Genomic DNA, 22,169 nt, shown 5'->3' with positions numbered 1-22,169 from the left:
TCACAGTGTAGAGAGGAATCAGTGACGTCACACACAGTGTAGAGAGGAATCGGTGACGTCACACACAGTGTAGAGAGGAATCAGTGACATCACATACAGTGTATAGAGGAATCAGTGATGTCACATACAGTGTAGAGAGGAATCAGTGATGTCACATACAGTCTAGAGAGGAATCAGTGATGTCACATACAGTGTAGAGAGGAATCAGTGATGTCACATACAGTGTAGAGAGGAATTGTTGACATCACATACAGTGTAGAGAGGAATCAGTGACGTCACATACAGTGTAGAGAGGAATCAGTGACGTCACATACAGTGTAGAGAGGAATCAGTGATGTCACATACAGTGTAGAGAGGAATCAGTGACGTCACATACAGTGTAGAGAGGAATCAGTGACGTCACATACAGTGCAGAGAGGAATCAGTGACGTCACATACAGTGTAGAGAGGAATCAGTGATGTCACATACAGTGTAGAGAGGAATCAGTGACGTCACATACAGTGTAGAGAGGAATTAGTGATGTCACACACAGTGTAGAGAGGTAGAGAGGAATCAGTGATGTCACATACAGTGCAGAGAGGAATCAGTGACGTCACATACAGTGTAGAGAGGAATCAGTGATGTCACATACAGTGCAGAGAGGAATCAGTGACGTCACATACAGTGTAGAGAGGTAGAGAGGAATCAGTGACGTCACATACAGTGCAGAGAGGAATCAGTGACGTCACATACAGTGCAGAGAGGAATCAGTGATGTCACATACAGTGCAGAGAGGAATCAGTGATGTCACATACAGTGTAGAGAGGTATCAGTGATGTCACATACAGTAGAGAGGAATCAGTGTGTCTGTTTTTTTTTTGAGCTTTTGGTCACAAACCAACAGATTATAACAGATGGAGACAAAAATAAATACACAACAAAATGTGGAAAATGCATTTGTATGACTACATATGACATTACATAGATACATAACAAGATATTAACTAAGATCCAGCATCACCAACATGAAGTTACTACTAATAGTTTACAGGAAAATCTGTCTATCACAACATTGAAGAAGAATGTGAGAGGGTCTTAATAACCTGACGTACCCCAAATATAGAGTCCAGCTTCATGAGGGAGCGCTCATCTTTATCCAGCGGGGACAGTAACTGGACTAGTTTACTTTCTATCAGGAAACCCTGGAAGAAAGCAGGAAACAGGAGCATAGGTTATACTGAGGGCATCAGTTACATGGGGAGATAATGGGTTAAATGTCCTCTGTTTACACAGTGATTGGTGATGACAGTGTTTGTACTGTGGATTTTAACCCTGGATATGTAACGGATCACATCGCCCACACACTAGGCAGACCACCCATATGTCTCTTACAGACTCATCACACAGCAGTTCCAGGATCTGTTTCACGGTCCTCGGGGAGAACGTCTGAGATGCGGGAATCTCGTTCTCCTTCTCTACGGATTTCATGTTGCTGTTTGCTGGGAACGATAGAAGATAAGAGACAAAATAACTTCTCAGTGATGGGATTTATCGAAGAACCTACTCAAACATTTGTGGAAATAATGTAGATTCCAACTTTTACCTAATTAGTTTGGAAATAATGACTTCTTATCTATATATACAGCATCCCCAGGTATTGTTAGACAGGTTCCTAAAAGATTCATTGGTATGTTTGCAGGTGTAGACCATCTAAATATACAAATACACTGATCCAAAGATGGATTTCTTAGTATGCTGACATAACGCCAGTTGCACCGTGATGCTGGTGGGCTTCCAAAATCTGTCCAATATTCATGGGCGTTACTAGGGCCACAATCTGACTCTCAACATTCGTACTTTGTGCTGTTGTTGTGTCTTGTGTTAGTAAGAACCATCTGACTGGAGAGTAACGTGCCGAGTGCACATAATAGTCCTCAACTAACAATTCCTGGGTCAGATCAGAGATGTTATTAGCTGGTCCTGCTGGGAATACGGATTCCAAATACACAGAGTCTGGTGCAGCTGTAGAGCAGGAACTATGGGCCACATTTTGCCTTTATCTTTATTTGTACCACAGGAGACTCTAGTGAGTAGCTGGAGACTCCGATAGGTCTCCCTTAATGACAACACTGATCGATTTGGTGTTAGCTAAACAAAAGAGTAACTACCATTACACCTACTATTAGATCCATTTTCCATGGAGGAAACCTGAATGAGGTCTGTACTCGTCGCTGGCCATCCAACTCAATGAGAAGTCCTTCTGATGCTACATTACACTGTGCATTGCAATATTCCAGAAATAATTCTTATTGAGAGTTAAAGCTTTAGAAATCACTATTGTGGACACTTCTGGTTTCCAAGCAATTTTGAGAGAACTTTTACAGCTGCACAGAAACCAATTCTCACCAGACATAAGTTCTTGTGCCAACACGCTGGCCGTCTTCTGCTGCTTGGGCTGGACCACCAATGGTCCAACATTATCCATGAACCACAGATCTGGCGCCTTCCAGGGGAGGCCGAGTTGCTGCTCATGTATAATCCGATCTACTTCCAGCGATCGACTCACCAGCTGCTTCATCTCTTCCTCGTTCATCACCCAGATATCATGGAACTTCTTGTCCTCCACAGAAGCAAAATGTCTGTAGGAAGATGAGTGACAGCGAGTGAAGTTTAATATTACGTCTTGTTTATCCTCCAACAAGAAAAAGAACTGAAAGCAGCAGAAACACTGACATTATTTACATATGTCTCTATATCTGATACCTGGTGTGTCTACTGTACTCAGATGTTTCATCAATAATGAGAGGACATCTGAGAGGAGATGGAACAAAGATGGAAACATAGGGGCAGATGGATTGAGCAGATATGCTGTCGGTGTCGGAAGTAATGGTAGTTCCCATAATAACAGATTACATGTTGATATTTAGGAATGTGCATTGTGTCTTGTCTGCAGGAACTGCATGTGTTGTTTCATGGTGGAACATTAACATGTGGAAAGTCATCTCCTCAGAACTCAAAAGAATCACAGCCAGAGACCAAGTAAGCGTAGGGATTTTGGGGGAAGATGAGAGTGGATGTGAATTATTAAAATACATTTTCCAGGGTTTAATATACAGTGTGTAACTTCTGTTTCCTGTTAACATCTCTAAGCGAACATTATACAAGATTGTCCAACCTCTGTTTCTTCTGCACCTCCTTGTACTGCTTCACTATCCTCTCAAAGTCGTCTGCCAGAGCCTGGTTCTCCTCCTTGAACTGTTTAATCTGTTTCTCCAGCTTTATTTTGAGGTTATTCAGAACATCGTGCAACCTGAGTGACACAAAATAAAAGAAAAATCACTATCAGGTAAAGTGGAGAATGGGAAAATCTGAGAACAGAGTGATGATTATATGATACTGCCCAAGGACACTTAAGTAATGTCACTGAAATACATCTAATAATTCATGGACACTGAGGGAATGTCACTGAAATACATCTAATAACACTTGGACACTGAGGGAATGTCACTGAAATACATCTAATAACACTTGGACACTGAGGGAATGTCACTGAAATACATCTAATAACACTTGGACACTGAGGGAATGTCACTGAAATACATCTAATAATTCATGGACACTAAGGGAATGTCACTGAAATACATCTAATAATTCATGGACACTAAGGGAATGTCACTGAAATACATCTAATAATTCATGGACACTAAGGGAATGTCACTGAAATACATCTAATAACACTTGGACACTGAGGGAATGTCACTGAAATACATCTAATAATTCATGGACACTAAGGGAATGTCACTGAAATACATCTAATAATTCATGGACACTAAGGGAATGTCACTGAAATACATCTAATAATTCATGGACACTAAGGGAATGTCACTGAAATACATCTAATAACACTTGGACACTGAGGGAATGTCACTGAAATACATCTAATAACACTGGGACACTGAAGGAATGTCACTGAAATACATCTAATAACATTTGGACACTGAAGGAATGTCACTGAAATACATTGAATAACACTTGGACACCGAAGGAATGTCATTGAAATACATCTAATAACACTTTGACACTGAGGGAATGTCACTGAAATACATCTAATAACACTTTGACACTGAGGGAATGTCACTGAAATACATCTAATAACACTGGGACACTGAAGGAATGTCACTGAAATACATCTAATAACACTTTGATACTGAAGGAATGTCACTGAAATACATCTAATAACACTTGGACACTGAGGGAATGTCACTGAAATACATTGAATAACACTTGGACACCGAAGGAATGTCATTGAAATACATCTAATAACACTTTGACACTGAGGGAATGTCACTGAAATACATCTAATAACACTTTGATACTGAAGGAATGTCACTGAAATACATCTAATAACACTTTGATACTGAAGGAATGTCACTGAAATACATCTAATAACACTTGGACACTGAAGGAATGTCACTGAAATACATCTAATAACACTTGGACACTGAGGGAATGTCACTGAAATTCATCTAATAACACTTGGACACTGAGAGAATATAGTACATAGTTACATAGTTGATGAGGTTGAAAAAAGACACCAGTCCATCAAGTTCAACCTATATTGGATCTCCTGCGATCCTGCACTTATATTTGAAATTAATCCAGAGTAGGCAACCGCCCATCTGTTTCAATTTTGAAAATCCCCCCAGACTCAATATTGCAATACAATTTTTACCCTATATCCACTACTATCCTTTATTTTAAATTAACGGTCGTATCCCTGGATACACCTTTCCGCTAAAAAATTGTCTAACCCTTTCTTAAACATATCTATTGAATCTGCCATCACAACCTTCCCTGGCAATGAATTCCATATCTTGACTGCCCTTACTGTAAAGAACCCCTTCCTTTGCTGGCTGTGAAATTTCCTCTCCTCTAACCTTAGGGGATGACCACGTGTCCTGTGTATGGTCCTTGGGGTAAAAAGTTCCCATGAAAGCTCTCTGTATTGACCCCTAATGTATTTGTACATAGTAATCATATCTCCCCTTAGACGCCTCTTTTCTAAAGTAAACATGCCTAAACTGGATAACCTTTCCTCATAACTTAATGACTCCATACCCTTTATCAATTTTGTCGCCCTTCTCTGAACCCTTTCTAGTTCCAAATTATCTTTTTTATAGAGTGGTGCCCAGAACTGTACTGCATATTCAAGATGAGGTCTTACCAACGATTTATACAGTGGCAAAATTACACTGTCTTCCCTTGCATCTATGCCCCTTTTTATGCATGCCAATACTTTGTTTGCCCTTGCAGCTGCTGCTTGACATTGAGCACTATTGCTAAGTCTACTGTCTACGAGCACTCCCAAATCCTTTTCCATTATAGATTCTCCCAAATTAATTCCATTTAATTTATAGATTGCGTTCTTGTTTTTGATCCCTGAATGCATAACCTTACATTTATCTGTGTTAAACCTCATATTCCATTTAGCCACCCAATCCTCCAGTTTATTTAAGTCTCTCTGTAGAGAAGCTACATCTTGCTCTGATTTTATTACCTTACAGAGTTTAGTGTCATCTGCAAAAATAGAAACTTTACTCTCTAAACCATCACCAAGGTCATTAATAAATATATTAAAAAGGAGTGCTCCCAGCACGGAACCTTGAGGTCTCCACTAAAGACCTTTGACCAATTATAAAATGTTCCATTTATCACAACTCTCTGTTCCCTATTCTCTAACCAGTTTTCGATCCAAGTACAAATTTTGATTTCTAGACCCAGTTCCCTTATTTTGTAAACCAACCTCTTGTGTGGCACTGTATCAAAGGCCTTTGCAAAATCTAAGTAGACCACATCTACTGTCCTGCCCTGGTCTAAGTTCCCACTAACTTCCTCGTAGAAACTAATTAGATTAGTTTGACATGACCTATCCCTCAGAAATCCATGTTGATTCCCACTAATAATTTTATTGCGTACCAAGTAATCCTGAATACTGTCCCTTAAAATACCTTCAAGTAGTTTCCCCACTATTGATGTCAGGCTTACAGGTCTATAATTCTCTGGTTGTGATCTCGTCCCCTTTTTAAACAACGGCACCACATCTGCTATTCGCCAATCCCTTGGTACTGAGCCTGATGAGATTGAATCTCTGAAAATTAAGAATAGCGATCTAGCTATTTCCGAGTTTAACTCCATAAGGACCCTTGGGTGTATGCCATCTGGACCTGGAGCTTTATTTATCTTAATATTCTTCAGTCGCCTTTGGACTTCTTCCTCTGACAACCAACTATTAATTAATGGCATGGTTTCATTTCCATTTTTATGTATTACTCCTGCCATTTGTTCCTCTCTGGTAAATACTGAAGAAAAGAACGTGTTTAATATCTCTGCTTTTTCCTTAGTATCATTTATCAATTCACCCATCTCACTTCTTAGGGGTCCTATATTATCTTTTTTAATCCTTTTGCCATTTATATACTTAAAAAACTTTTTGGGGTTTGTCTTACTTTCTTTTGCAACGTGCCTTTCATTTTCTAATTTAGCCAATCTAATTTCCTTTTTGCATGTTTTATTACATTCCTTGTACCTATGGAAGGACTCCTCTGACCCTTCAGACTTAAACAATTTAAATGCACGCTTCTTCCTTTGCATTTCTTCCCTTACCTTTTTATTTAGCCACATTGGTTTAGACTTAATTCTTTTACATTTATTTCCCATAGGAATGAACTTATACGTGTATGTTTCCAACAACATTTTAAAGACAGCCCACATTTCTTCCGTATTTTTTCCTTCAAAGGCTTTGTCCCAGTCTATGCTCTTTATAGACTCCTTTAGCATATTAAAATTTGCCTTTTTAAAGTTTAAAGTCCTAGTTGATCCCTTATACTGTTGTTTCTGGAAACTAATTTCAAATGAGACCATATTATGATCACTGTTTCCCAAGTGCTCCTTTACTTGAATATTTGATATTACGTCTACATTGTTTGTTATTACTAGGTCCAGTATAGTCCGGTTCCTAGTTGGTTCCTCAACTAATTGGGACATGTAATGGTCTTTTAGCGTGCTCAGAAACCTATTTCCCCTAGCTGTACCGCAGGTCTCAGTACTCCAATCAATGTCCGGATAATTAAAATCCCCCATAATTAAAATTTGACCTAGTTGTGTAGCCTTTTCAATTTGCTGTAGAAGTTGGGCTTCCTCAATCGTACTAATATCTGGCGGTTTATAGCATATCCCTATCAGCAACTTCTCTGAACTTTTTCCTCCGCTGGATATTTCCACCCACAATGCCTCTATATTATCACCAATATTCTCGTATATAACTTCCTGAATACTTGGTTTTAATTCTGGCTTAATATAAAGACATACTCCTCCTCCCCTTTTATTTACCCTATCCCTCCTGAAGAGAGAATAGCCTTCCAAGTTGACTGCCCAGTCATGTGTATCATCCCACCAGGTCTCAGTAATACCTATAATATCATACTGCTCATTCATTGCTACTAGTTCTAACTCCCCCATTTTACCTGTCAGGCTTCTTGCATTTGCAAGCATACACTTAAGTCTATTGCCTCCCTTAGGTATTTCTTTTTGCTTTAAAAAGGGCCGCTCCTTATCGGCTATGCTTCCCTTTCCCCCCTCTCCACCCCCTTTACTCTTGTTAAATTCCTCCTTACTACTCTCAATGTCTATCCCATAAATACTTGCTTGCCCCTCCACCCCGGAGCCTAGTTTAAAATCTCCTCCAACCTTCTAACCATCCTCTCCCCTAGCACTGCAGCCCCCTCCTCATTCAGGTGCAATCCATCACGACAATAAAGATGGCAACTGACCGAGAAATCAGCCCAGTGCTCTAAGAATCCAAAACCCTCCTTCCTACACCAATCTTTTAGCCACGCATTAACCTCCCTAATCTCCCGCTGCCTCCCTGGACTAGTGCGTGGCACAGGTAGTATTTCCGAAAATACTACCTTGGATGTCCTTGCCTTAAGTTTGCGACCTATGTCCCTGAAATCATTCTTTAGGACACCCCTTCTTCCTCTAACTCGGTCATTGGTGCCAACATGCACCAAAACCGCTGGGTCATTCCCAGCCCCTCCCAACAATCTGTCCACCCGATCCGCAATATGCCGAGCCCGAGCACCCGGGAGACAACACACTGTTCGGCATGCACGGTCCCGGTAACAGATTGCCCTATCTACCTTTCTAATAATTGAATCCCCTACCACCACAATCTGCCTGGGTCCCTGAGTAACTTTGGTCCCCTCTGTGCTGGAGAGACCATTCCCCTGGTTGCTAGAGGAAGCAGTGTCATCCAACTCTACCAATTCTGAACTGCCTTCCACAGTATCTTCATCCAATCTGGCAAATCTGCTGGGATTGCTTAGATCAGAACTGGCCTCTTCCTCCCTCTGCTACCCCTAGTAACTGTTACCCAGCTGCCTACCTGTGCATCCTCCTCTGTCTCTGCTCCACCCTGCTCAGATAACGCATCAACGGTGAGCTGTAAACTCTGCTCCAGGTTGGCAATGTCTCTCAATGTTGCAATGGTCTGCTTTAGATCAGTTACCTGGGCTTCCAAAGAGACCAATTGCTCACATTTCTCACAGAGGTATAAACCTTGGAACACTTTCTCCAAGTGTGCATACATATGACAAGATATGCATTGAGTGAGATCATCAAGCCTGCTACCACTCATCTTATTATGGCTAACTTAACTTCTTATAGCCTACAGTGAACTTTAGTACTAGCCTTGTCTAGCCACTTACCAGATTAAACCCGTTCCTGGATTCAACTCCTTACAGGAACCAACTCCACACTTTAAACAAAAACAGCACTTGAAATCAAAAAAGCAGTGAAATCACAAGCTCGAAATACATATCACTGAAATACATTTAATAACACTTGAACACTGAAGGAATGTCACTGAAATACATCGAATAACACTTGAACACTGAAGGAATGTCACTGAAATACATCTAATAACACTGGGCCACTGAAGGAATGTCACTGAAATACATCTAATAACATTTGGACACTGAAGGAATGTCTATAAAATACATCTAATAACACTTGGACACTGAAGGAATGTCACTGAAATACATCTAATAACACTTGGACACTGAGGGAATGTCACTGAAATACATCGAATAACACTTGAACACTGAAGGAATGTCACTGAAATACATCTAATAATTCATGGACACTGAGGGTATGTCACTGAAATACATCTAATAACACTGGGACACTGAAGGAATGTCACTGAAATACATCTAATAACATTTGGACACTGAAGGAATGTCTATGAAATACATCTAATAACACTTGGACACTGAAGGAATGTCACTGAAATACATTGAGTAACACTTGGACACCGAAGGAATGTCATTGAAATACATCTAATAACACTTGGACACTGAAGGAATGTCACTGAAATACATTGAATAACACTTGGACACCGAAGGAATGTCATTGAAATACATCTAATAACACTTTGACACTGAGGGAATGTCACTGAAATACATCTAATAACACTTTGATACTGAAGTAATGTCACTGAAATGCATCTAATAACACTTGGACACTGAAGGAATGTCACTGAAATACATCTAATAACACTTGGACACTGAGGGAATGTCACTGAAATACATCTAATAACACTTGGACACTGAAGGAATGTCACTGAAATACATCGAATAACACTTGAACACTGAAGGAATGTCACTGAAATACATCTAGTAATTCCTAGACACCAAGGGAACGTCACTGAAATATATAATAATTCATAGAAATTGAGGGAATGTAACTGAAATACATCTAATAACACTTGGACACTGAAGGAATGTCATTGAATTACATCGAATAACACTTGGACACTGAGGGAATGTCACTGAAATACATCTAATAACACTTGAACACTGAAGGAATGTCACTGAAATACATCTAATAACTCCTGACACTAAGGGAATGTCACTGAAATATATAATAATTAATAGAAGTTGAGGGAATGTCACTGAAATACATCGAATAACACTTGAGCACTGAAGGAATGTCACTGAAATACATCGAATAACACTTGAACACTGAAGGAATGTCACTGAAATACATCTAATAATTCCTAGACACCAAGGGAACGTCACTGAAATATATAATAATTCATAGAAATTGAGGGAATGTAACTGAAATACATGTAATAACACTTGAACACTGAAGGAATGTCACTGAAATACATCGAATAACACTTGGACACTGAGGGAATGTCACTGAAATACATCTAATAACACTTGAACACTGAAGGAATGTCACTGAAATACATCTAATAACTCCTAGACACTAAGGGAATGTCACTGAAATATATAATAATTAATAGAAATTGAGGGAATGTCACTGAAATTCATCTAATAACACTTGGACACTAAGGGAATGTCACTGAAATACATCTAATAACACTTGGACACTAAGGGAATGTCACTGAAATACATCTAATAACACTTGGACACTGAAGGAATGTCACTGAAATACATCTAATAACACTTGGACACTGAAGGAATGTCACTGAAATACATCTAATAACACTTGGACACTGAGGGAATGTCACTGAAATTCATCTAATAACATTTGGACACTGAGAGAATATCACTGAAATACATTTAATAACACTTGAACACTGAAGGAATGTCACTGAAATACATCGAATAACACTTGAACACTGAAGGAATGTCACTGAAATACATCTAATAACTCCTAGACACTAAGGGAACGTCACTGAAATATGTAATAATTCATAGAAATTGAGGGAATGTAACTGAAATACATCTAATAACACTTGGACACTGAGGGAATGTCACTGAAATACATCTAATAACACTTGGACACTAAGGAAATGTCACTGAAATACATCTAATAACACTTGGACACTGAAGGAATGTCACTGAAATACATCTAATAAAACTTGGACACTGAAGGAATGTCACTGAAATACATCTAATAATTCCTAAACACTAAGGGAACGTCACTGAAAAAATATAATAATTAATAGAAATTGAGTGAATGTCACTGAAATTCATCTAATAACACTTGGACACTGAAGGAATGTCAGTGAAATACATCTAATAATTCCTAGACACTAAGGAAACATCACTGAAAAAATATAATAATTAATAGAAATTGAGTGAATGTCACTGAAATTCATCTAAAAACACTTGGACACTGAGGGAATGTCACTAAAATACATCCAATAACACTTGAACATTGAAGGAATGACACTGAAATACATCTAATAACTCCTAGACACTAAGTGAACATCACTGAAATATATAATAATTCATAGAAATTGAGTTAATGTAACTGAAATACATCCAATAACACTTGGACACTGAAGGAATGTCACTGAAATACATCTAATAACACTTAAACACCGAAGGAATGTCACTGAAATACATCTAATAATTTCTAGACACTAAGGGAACGTCACTGAAATATATAATAATTCATAGAAATTAAGGGAATGTAACTGAAATACATCTAATAACACATGGACACTGAAGGAATGTCACTGAAATACATCTAATAACACTTGGACACTGAAGGAATGTCACTGAAATACATCTAATAATTCCTAGACACTAAGGAAACGTCACTGAAATACATCTAATAACACTTGGACACTGAAGGAATGTCACTGAAATACATCTAATACCACTAGAACACTGAGGGAATGTCACTGAAATACATCTAATAATTCCTAGACACTAAGGAAACGTCACTGAAAAAATATAATAATTAATAGAAATTGAGGGAATGTCACTGAAATTCATCTAATAACACTTGAACACCAAAGGAATGTCACTGAAATACATCAAATAACACTTGGACACTGAAGGAATGTCACTGAAATACATCTAATAACACTTGAACACTGAAGGAATGTCACTGAAATACATCTAATAAGTCCTAGACACTAAGGGAACGTCACTGAAATATATAATAATTCATAGAAATTGAGGGAATGTCACTGAAATACATCTAATGACACTTGGACACTGAAGGGATGTCACTGAGATACATCTAATAACTCCTGGACACTGAGGGAATGTCACTGAAATAAATCTAATAGCTCCTGGACAGTGATGGACTGTTACTGAAGTAAATCTAATAACTCCTGAACACAATGGGAAAGTCACTGATATACAGTTAATAAATCCTGAGCACTGGGGGAATGTCACTGAGAAACATTCCTGAAAAACATACATGGACTAAGTGTACTAAATAAATGATAACTAGAATCTGATTGGTTGCTATAGGCAATATCTCCAATTTTCATCCCTCTGGAAACTCTCAGCTTGATACATTTACCCCCTGGACACTGAGGGAATAACACTGAGAAACATTTAATGACAACTGGACACTGAGGGAATGTCACTGAAATACATCTAATAATTCCGGGAATGTCACTGAGAAACATCAAATAATTATTGGACACTGCGGGAATGTCACTGAATGGACATGAAGGGGTGTGGTTACATTACCGTGTAATCTTCCTCTTCTGCTGGGACTTGGTGATCGTGTTCTCCTCGTCCCTCTTCTTCAGCACCTGGAAGTTGTATTCTAGTTTCTCCTGGTTCAGCTGATAAGTGGCTTTCATCTGCTGCAGCTGCTGCTGGAGGATCTGCAACGCAACAAAGGAGAATACAACAATGTTATTTCTTGTATCTGAATGAGGGATACTTACCAGCAGAGGGCAGAGGTAAGACAATGTATCTCAATAACCACATGGGTATAGACAGAGATAACGCCATATGAATGAGAGGTACACAGTCACTTTAGGGTAGCATCAGTACTATTTGAGTAAGGGATACACAACCACCCAATAGGATAGTATTATCTTTTATTTATAAGGCTCCACAATGGGTCCGTACCGCCGTAAAGAGAGCATACAGTAAAACCGTAAATGGCATAATAAAAATAAAACAGTATACTACAATATAGGCAAAACAGTACAATACACAGCAAAGAAATATCGGAACCAGAAGCAATGGGGTGCAAGGCACGGAATAGCCTCATACTATGACTTAAGAAAAGAAGCATGAGAGGTGGGGGGTAAACTGGTAGCACAATCTGAGCTCTATCTGAGCCTGTACCCAGGAATATTGGCACAGCAAGCAGGACCTGAGCCACTGATTGATGAGAGGAGGGAAGAAACAGGTGTGCTGGTGACAAAGACAATGAAAGAAGGAGGACACGAGAGTGATGAAGAAATGAGTTTCGAGAGTTTTTTCAAAACTTGGAGAGAGGTGGAGAGAGCCTGACTGGGAGAGGGAGTGAGTTACAGATCAGGGGAGCAGCACAAGAGAAGTCTTGGAAGTGGGAGAGAGAGGAGGTAATAATTAAGGAGGAGAGGTGGTGGTCATTGGCAGAAAGGAAAGAGGGAGGGACGGAGATGAGGTCGGAGATGTAGGGCGGGGGGGGATTGGGTGAGGGCTTTATAGGTGAGGGTAAGGAGTTTGAAAGGATCTCTGTAGCGAAAAGCAATCCAGAGTATCGATTGGCAGAGAGGGGAGGCAGATGCGGAGCAGCAGGAAAGAAATATAAGACAAATAGCAGCGTTGAGGATGGATTGGAGATGGAAGTGTTGGGAGGAAGGAAGGCCATAGATAAGGATGTTTCAGTAATTCAGACGAGAGTTGACAAGAGAGTGGGTGGGGGTCTTGGTTGTGTCTATGGTGAGAAAGAGTCTGATCCTGAGATGTTTCAAAGGTGGAAGTGGAATATTTGAGGAGGGATTGAATGTGGAGAGTAAAAGAGAGGGAGGAGTCAAGGAGAGGTCCTAGGCAGCGATCTTGCAGGACTGAGGAAAGGTTAATGTTGTCAACAGATAGAGAGATGAGGGGGAGAGGGAAAGGGGACTTGGGAGATGGATGAGGGGAGTTAGGAGGTGGGTAATGGTACTCGGGAGGGGATGGGAGGGTGAGGGGACTCAGGAGGGGGTTTCAGTTTTAGACAAATTAAGTTTAAGTGCTGAAACATGCATTCTAGAGGAGCCTGATGGGAGGCGATGTCTTGATGGGTGGATTCAATTTTGGATGTGAAGTGGGTGGAGAAGTTGAGGGCAGAGAGAGAGGAAGGGAGGGGAGTGAGAGGGGTGAGGCGATTTAAGGTTTGGAGGACTGAGAGAAGATCAGATTGAAATAAGACTGTTTGGAGACAGAAAGGGCAAATGTATAGGAGGAGAGTATGAATTTGGAATGGAGGAAGTTCGCATGAAAGAGCAATTTCCTCTAGTGCCGCTTGGTATCTGGTGCATTTGGAATGTAAGGGTTGAAGCGTGGATCTACGAAGGCTAGTAGTGACAGCATCAATCAGGATGCTGAAGTTACCCAACATTATCAATGGTCCCTAGAGAGAAAGTAGGGGAGCCAGGCTGTGAAGTTATCTAGTTACTGCGAGACAGGACCAACCGCAACACTAAGGTGAACAGGGTGGAAAAGGCGAATGGAGTGGACCTCAGAGTAGGAGAATTAGCTAGAGAGCTCAGGGCGTATGGACTGTAAATTGAAGCAGGTGGAGAGAAGGATGCCTTCACCGAACCCCAGAGTGTGAGAGAAGAGAGGCCATGGAGGAGAGGGCAGTGGGAGAAGTGTCAGATGGGAAGATCGAATATTCGTCGATGGCAAGGAGGATTAGGTAGACCTGATGTGCCAGAGGGGGCATAAGAGAGGGGATGTGGATGATATTGGGGATGTGGATGACATTGAAAGAGTTTCCTGAGAAATGGCAGGGTGAGGAGGAGGGGAAGAGCATAGGGATGGGGCATAAGCCTGGATTAGGAGGGAAGTCGTCAAGTGCTGAGTGGAGGATGGGAGAGCTGTAATTGAGAGAGGAGTGAGTGTAGGTCTTGGTAGAGGAGGGGACAAAGAGGAAGGGAGCAAAAAAATAATAGAGAAAGCAGGAAGTATTGCCAATGTCACAGAGAAGAGAGACTTAGGAGATCAGGGGGATTAGAAAGAGCTGGGCACTGGTAAGAGCACAGAGTTCCTAGGTGATGAGATTGAAAATAAATGTCAAAAATACAATGGTTGTACAGGTAAGGATGACAGTGGCAACTCAATGATATGAAAACAATGACATGAAAGCAATGAATGGTTATAAATGCAAGGGGAGCAATAGCATTGTGAGCATTGGCAAAAGCAATAGCAGAACAGGAAATAACAAAGGCATACAGAGGTGTAACCACCAGGAGGCAGTAAAGTATACAGTCCAAATGAAGTCTAGAGGTCCAGAGGAAGAAGTCTATGATGGAACCAGAGGTCAGGTAATTACTGCAGGTAGACAAGGGTTAAAGTGGGAAGGAAGCTGGTGTCGGGAGAGGACAGGAGGCTGGTATCAGAAGACAGCTTGAGAAATCATGAGAGGACAAGAGACTGGCATCAGGAGAAAGCTAGAGGCAAAAGGCAGCATTAGTAGACCCCAGGAGGTGGGCATCAGGAGGAGGCCAGAGACAGGAGAAGGAGGCATCAGTAGAAGACAGGGGTTGGAAGGCCTCAGGAACCAACAGAGAATGAACAGGTCTGGCGAAGAGAGCCAGAATCCATGATACGATCAACTCCTAGCAAACACTGATTGATAGGAGGAGCAGTTCGCTAAAGATTTCAGAGGCAACAGAGATGGAACACCAAAGACAACAAGTGAGTAAGTGGAGACCCAATGGTATGCTATTGGAGCAGATCAGGTAAACAATTGAGGCCATGATGCAGAGCAGTAGTAGTGAGTAGGACTGGGATCCGGCCTGGAGCAGGCACCAGCGGGAGCTCCATTGGACAGTAGGTAGGAACTACCGGGGTATGGCTGCAGAGCATAGATTGGGCTATTCCATGAGAATTCGGAGTCCAGTAGATGAAACAAATTGTGCCCCGGTGGAGGGATCAAGTCTGCTTTGCTCTGAAGCTGGAAACAAAGTATAACGGGTACATTCAAACCCAGGGGTACTGGCCAGAACAAGGTTTCTAACTGAGGGATACTCACTCATCCACTGGTATAGAAGCAGAAATATCACTATATAAATGCTGGGTGACCCTCGCACCCAGGGGCATAGGCCACACTGATAGACTGAGGTACTGACTAGACATTGGTGAGGGGTTACACACTAATCCCTAGGAGCTGGCAGAAGCTGTGCCCCTAGAATTAGGGCGCTACATCATCACTGATAATGGCACAATGATGGGTACTCACCATTCTTCCACCCACCAACATTTACAACACGATGCCTACCTGTTAGTTCTCACTCTACGATTTCTGGCACTGACCTGCACATCGGTCTCCAGTTTAATCTTGATCATGTTATATTCTTCCCCGTCCTGTACCCGGAGCTGGTTCAGCTGCTGCTCGTACTCCTCCACCTTCTTCATCCGGTTCATGAGACTCCCGAGCTGAGGGACACCATACAGTCAATGAGACAGCGGAGAGTCCAACCAGAAGGCTCTATATTGGCAGCGGCTGTTATTTACAACGCACACTCGCTGCACTAAGACTTTAGCACTGCATACGTGTGCTGTGACGGTCTGCCCAGTGAATATTACGGTACCCTCATATTCTCCACTCTTGGGAGATCCCACACAATCTAGAAGTGCTCCTGGGTTTGCAGTCAGGCAGAAAAATGTCTAGTCAATCCTACCTACAGTCACGATATACACAGTGATAGCACTAAGACCTACTAGCAGCATGATATAGTGAATGAGAGCACCCACAATATAGAGCACTGTGCCTCTGAGTTTTACTTCCAGCTAGATAACAGAGTGACAGTCCTACCAGTAGCTGTAATACAGAGAATGACAGCACAGAGACCTACCAGCGCTCACGATATAGAGCATGATAGCACCAAGTTCCAGTGGCAGCTAGAATATAGAGTTATACTGCTCAGTCCTTTAGCTGCAATATATAGAGCAATAGCACTGAGTACTAGCAGCATTCATAATCTAGAGAGTGAAAGCATTGAGTAGTAGCAGCGTCCACGATATATAGAGCATGATAGTGGCAGCTAGAATATAGAGCGCTCACACCAGTAGCTGAAATATAGAGAGTGATAGCACTGAGTACTAGTGGCACCTAGAATCTAAAGTCCTACCAGCAGCCACAATATAGTAAGTGATAGCCACAACACAATAATGTGTCTTAGCATTTTGCACATAAGTGAACAGCTGCCTGTTACATTCACATGTGACGTGTATCTGAGTCTGAAACAGACCTGAAAAGTTTTTTAAAGCCTTTGTGTTTTTCTTATAAAAAGATGCACTCTATTAAAATGAACTATAAACTATGTTTTTTGCTTGGCAAATCATATAATGAAGGCCCCATGTACACAAGGGGGATTTACCAGTGTTTGAAACGCTGCGTTTGCCCACTCTGCAGTACCTGATCCCTGCAGAGGAATCATTGACGTCTGTGCAGAAACGGACACCCAGTGTACATGACATTTTTGGTACCATGATGTGGCCCATTCTATTGCTGCAGACAGAGCACTGGTTTCTCATTGACATGGATATACAATTGCACTGGGCGCGGGTGGTGAAGAGTTGTGAATTACAGGTTATACCTTATATATTTAGTTGGACTGCCCATCACACAGGTGGTGCTGAAACATACGCTGCATTTACAGACAGATTTCTAAGTTCCCTTCTCTTGTGGACCAGCTTCCACGTCACCCCGACTCGCTCTATTCATCATTATTATAACCAGCGTGCTGCTCTTTTTTTCACAGGTCACCCCACTTACACACACACATTTTTGCTCAGAAGATCAAAAGTGCTGTTGAGCCCTAAACATAATAATATCACTAGCTAAACTTGTACTGTGTGTTTTACCGGTCACTTTACGCCATTCAGTACTGAAGCATTAATACATTACTAGGAACATATAATGGCAAATAATTGGGTGTGCTGCATTAATTATCCTTCACGGCTCCCTGTGCACATCAACTGACCGACGGTCACATGATTCACCTGCTGAGCTCAGTCACACAAGTGAACGCAGAGAACACTTTAACAAGGCAAACATTTTTTATGTGTGTTTTTTGAAAATGCTTGTGGTTCCGAGGCCTCACCTTGTGCTGAAGGCGTGTATAGTATGACATGTGACAGGCATTTTAAGTTTTTATTTGAATTTTATAACAATGTGCAAATTGCGCAACTATAACAACCAATCATAGACTGGTATTCATCAGTCCAGTGTAAGTAGCGCTAATGACTGCCGATTGGCCCTTTCTGTTATCAGCGTTATATAATTAAATCAGCCTTTATACCGACGCGTGAACGGCGCCATTACCTCGATATCGCGGCGAGCTTGCATGCTCTGCTCCCACTTATTCCGATTCTGATCTAAGAGTTCTCGTCTTTCCAGTCCAAACGATTTCTGTGAGAGATTCAGAGGGTCAGAGTTGGAATGTTAGTAATAACCAGGTTCTTACACAATTCACAGTACAATATAAGAGAAGCACAGGAGATACAATAGATATGTGAAATTTCCTTAATATACCATGTCCCCCTGGACATGGCATCACCCGCAAAATGCCCCCTCTGATCACGATTCCTCCCCAAGGTTCACCATACTCTCCCTCCTTCTAACTTAACAATTTTGTTAGCTTGTTCTCATCCTTGACTGTCACTTGGTCTGCCAGTCATGACCCACACGAACCCCATTGACACACAGGATGTGTCTTCCGCATTGTTTTAAACCGGAGTCTGGGACCCCCATCTCTGGTCCCTTCCCTTCCCCTCCCTCCCCCTTCATACTAACATTTCTTCTGCTTCTCACTCTTTGCTAGTTTGCAGACTTGCCTATTAAGCTTTCCTTTTCTACACCCACCATGACTATCAAGATAATATCTTTGAATGTTAACCCCCACAGAAACGCACCATGGCGCTCCAAGAATTTAAACGCCTGAAGGCTCACATAGTCCTCCTGCAGTAAACGCATTTTACACACTCGCACCCAAGCCTTACAAATAGAACCTTCCCGCACGCATTTTATTCCAACTCTCCTCGCAAAACTAGCGGTACTGCTATCCTAGTCCATCAGTCAGTTCCATTAACTGTACATTCTACAATAACAGATGACCAAAGCAGATATACAATACTGATTGGCTCTATTTCCCAAACGCCCGTAACCATAGCGACTCTCTATGCTCCTAATGTGGGACAGGGATCCTTCTTTTCAGATTCTTCGCTAAACTTTTTCAGTCAGCTAAGGGGACACGTCATTCTGGGTGGGGACTTTAATGTCACGTTGGATGCCAAGCTAGACCGCTCTCCGCCGTCACCCTTCTCTTTGCGGACCTCTAGAGACTCGCGTCATCTTTGCTCCCTAATCAAGCTGTATAATCTCTATGACTCTTGGTGGGTCTTGAACTCTTCTGCTCGCGCATACACACACTTTTCCGTCCCTCACAACGTACATACACGCATTGACATGCTTTTCACAGATAAATCCTCCACTTCTTCCCTGCACTCTTCGGATATAATCCGTTACCTGGTCAGATCATACGGCGGTTTCTCTTAATGTTGATATCCTTCCCGCAGTCCGCCCTCATCGGTCCTAGCGCATGCATGACACCCTCGTCTCCAAACCGAAAAACTTACAGAAAGTGTTACAGGCAATCGAGGAGTTCAGAAACTTCAACTCCTCCCCAGATATCTCGCACTCTGTTTTATGGGAGGCTCATGAAGCCACTATCCGAGGCCTCTTAATTAGCATGTCATCAGCCCAGAAAAAAGTCCATTTAGCTCGGATTCAAGATTTCGAATCTGAGCTTGTCTCCCTCACCAAGAAGCATCAACGCTACCCAAAACGCAAAACTTATCTCAGAATCCTGGCTGTAAAAGCTCAGTTACAGCAACTTTTGTCTACTAAAGCGGCCAACACACTGAAATGACTCCGCCAAAGATTCTACGAGAAAGGAAATAAAGCCGACGCCCTCTTGGCTCGTAGTTTACATGCCAAACGGACCCGCAACAGAATTATTCATATCCAAGATGCCTCCTCCTGTAAGCAATTTGACCCACAGAAAATAGCTAACCGGTTCCAAGAATTTTACTCCAAATTGTACGACCTTCAATCTGACTCACCCCCCCCAGAGACCTCAGACTTCGAATTAAAACATTCTTAAATACTTCGTCTACCCGCGCTTAGCGAGTCACAATCTTCACAATTCGTCAGGTTATATCTGCTGACGAATTGAAACATACGATTAAATCTTTGAGAAATACCTCCGCCCCGATCCCGGACGGCCTCACGGCCATATATTACAAAAAGTTGCTCCCTGTCCTCTCACCCATGCTTCTTGATCTTTTCAACTCTATCCTCAAGGGCCGCAAGTTTGACAGCACCACCACCAGAGCTAATATAGTGGTGATCCCGAAGGAGGGTAAGGATCCTAGTCTGTGTGCAAGTTATCGCCCAATATCATTACTAAACAAAAACTTAAAACTCTTCGCTAAGATTTTAGCAAATCGCTTGTCCGATGTGATCCCCTCCTTGGTCCACCCCGACCAGGCGGGGTTCATTCCCAATCGCAAGGCAGCCGATAATACAAGGAATATCATTAACTTAATCCATGCTTCAAATAAGCTTAAAACTCCGGCTCTGGTGCTCGCGCTTGATGCCGAAAAAGCCTTCGACTGGGTTTCATGGCCCTTCATGCGCGAGGTTCTCAAAGCATCAAACATTCAAGGTCCCTTTCTCAATGGGATCGCCTCTCTCTATTTCAACCCCTCAGCAATGGTCCTGGCTAACGGATGTGCTTCTGCGGAGTTCTCAATTCGAAATGGCACCAGACAGGGATGCCCCCTCTCTCCCCTCCTCTTTGCCCTAATGATGGAACCTCTGGCCTCCAGAATTCACCTCAACCCAATATCTCTGGTATATCTACAGGTTTAAGGTCGGCTAAACTAGCCTTGTACGCAGACGACGTCCTTCTAACCCTTACAACCCCTTATGTCTCTGTCCCGTCTGTTTTTGCGGTCTCCTTTCAAATTTTAAAATCAACTCCGATAAGACTGAAGCTCTAGCCCTTAATCTCCCTTCAAACACTCAAACTCACTTGCAAGACACCTTCAAATTTCACTGGCAGCCACATCACATTAAATACTTAGGTGTCAATCTCACCAAAACATATGATCGTCTGTTTTCGGCCAACTTTCCCCTACTAGTATCCGCCCTGAAGCGTGATCTCAAGTCCTGGTCCCCAAAGTATATTTCTTGGATTGCTAGTGTGGCCTCAGTTAAGATGAATATTCTACCAAGGATTCTTTACCTCTTCCAGACCCTCCCTGTACGAGTCCCATCACTTTTTCTTAAAGATCTTCAGGCAAGCATCTCACAATTTATATGGTCCGGCCGACATCCTAGAGTTCGCCTCAAAGTTCTCTTTCGTCACGCCCGTAACGGTGGATTGGGGCTACCGTGCTTCCATAAATACTACCTGGCGTCACACCTCACCCAAGCCGTTCTCTCTCATTCTCCCCCCCCCCCAAACTAGGCTTTGGGTTGACACAGAGGCTGACCTCCTACAGATGCTATCCCCCAGTATTTTGTTCTGGCTAGATTCTAAGGACCTTCCCCCTCTGCACACTCTCCCCCCAACAGTTTGTTTCTCTATAGAAATATGGAGATACTGCACCCACACTTTTAAACTCTTGTCTAATGCAAAGCAGATGTTCCCTCTGTGGCATAACCCCTCTTTCCATCCAGGGGTCAATCCTAAATCTTTCTCCCAATGGACAAAATGGAATATTTTGTTTCTTTCCGATATTGTCCCAATGGGTTTTTTCCCAACCTTTGTTGATCTCCGTAAGCGTTTCCATCTCTCGTCCTCCGTGTTTTATCAATATCTTCAAATTCATCACATTTTCTCCACCTTAATAGACCCTCAGGCTCCTCACAATCCCTCCCTCCTAGAAACCTTCTGTAAAAACAAAACATCTTCTAAAGGTTTAATATCTACTTTCTATTCTCTACTATTGAATCATAATTTGCCTGACAAGGAGGCTCATGAGCTCTGCTGGGAGGAGATGGCTGAATCATTGGGTCCTGAGGAATGGACGGAGATTCGCGAGGCAGTTGCCAAATCCTCCATCTGTAAACATATAAAAGAAAACTCCTACAAACTCTTGTTCCGGTGGTATTTAGTCCCATCCAGACTGAA

General features: G+C 41.9%; 1 protein-coding gene across 3 annotated transcripts in view; it reads right to left on the bottom strand.

Annotated features, from left to right (window-relative positions):
• The window catches only part of DRC1 (dynein regulatory complex subunit 1), a 47,360-nt gene that overhangs the window by 4,564 nt on the left and 20,627 nt on the right, over positions 1-22,169 (bottom strand). For all 3 annotated transcript variants that reach the window (XM_075201114.1, XM_075201115.1, XM_075201116.1), the window contains 7 exons: positions 18,293-18,379; positions 16,279-16,401; positions 12,505-12,644; positions 3,156-3,290; positions 2,387-2,619; positions 1,373-1,479; positions 1,093-1,182 (listed from right to left, as the gene is read on the bottom strand). In XM_075201114.1, coding sequence (XP_075057215.1) covers positions 1,093-1,182; positions 1,373-1,479; positions 2,387-2,619; positions 3,156-3,290; positions 12,505-12,644; positions 16,279-16,401; positions 18,293-18,379 — 915 coding nt within the window. The remainder of the gene's footprint in view (positions 1-1,092; positions 1,183-1,372; positions 1,480-2,386; positions 2,620-3,155; positions 3,291-12,504; positions 12,645-16,278; positions 16,402-18,292; positions 18,380-22,169) is intronic.

The sequence above is a fragment of the Mixophyes fleayi genome, chromosome 3 (assembly GCF_038048845.1).
Source record: "Mixophyes fleayi isolate aMixFle1 chromosome 3, aMixFle1.hap1, whole genome shotgun sequence".
In the NCBI taxonomy this organism is placed as follows: Eukaryota; Metazoa; Chordata; class Amphibia; order Anura; family Limnodynastidae; genus Mixophyes; species Mixophyes fleayi.
The sequence above is the reverse complement of the archived record's forward strand: the minus strand, read 5'-3'. Positions and strand labels throughout refer to the sequence as shown.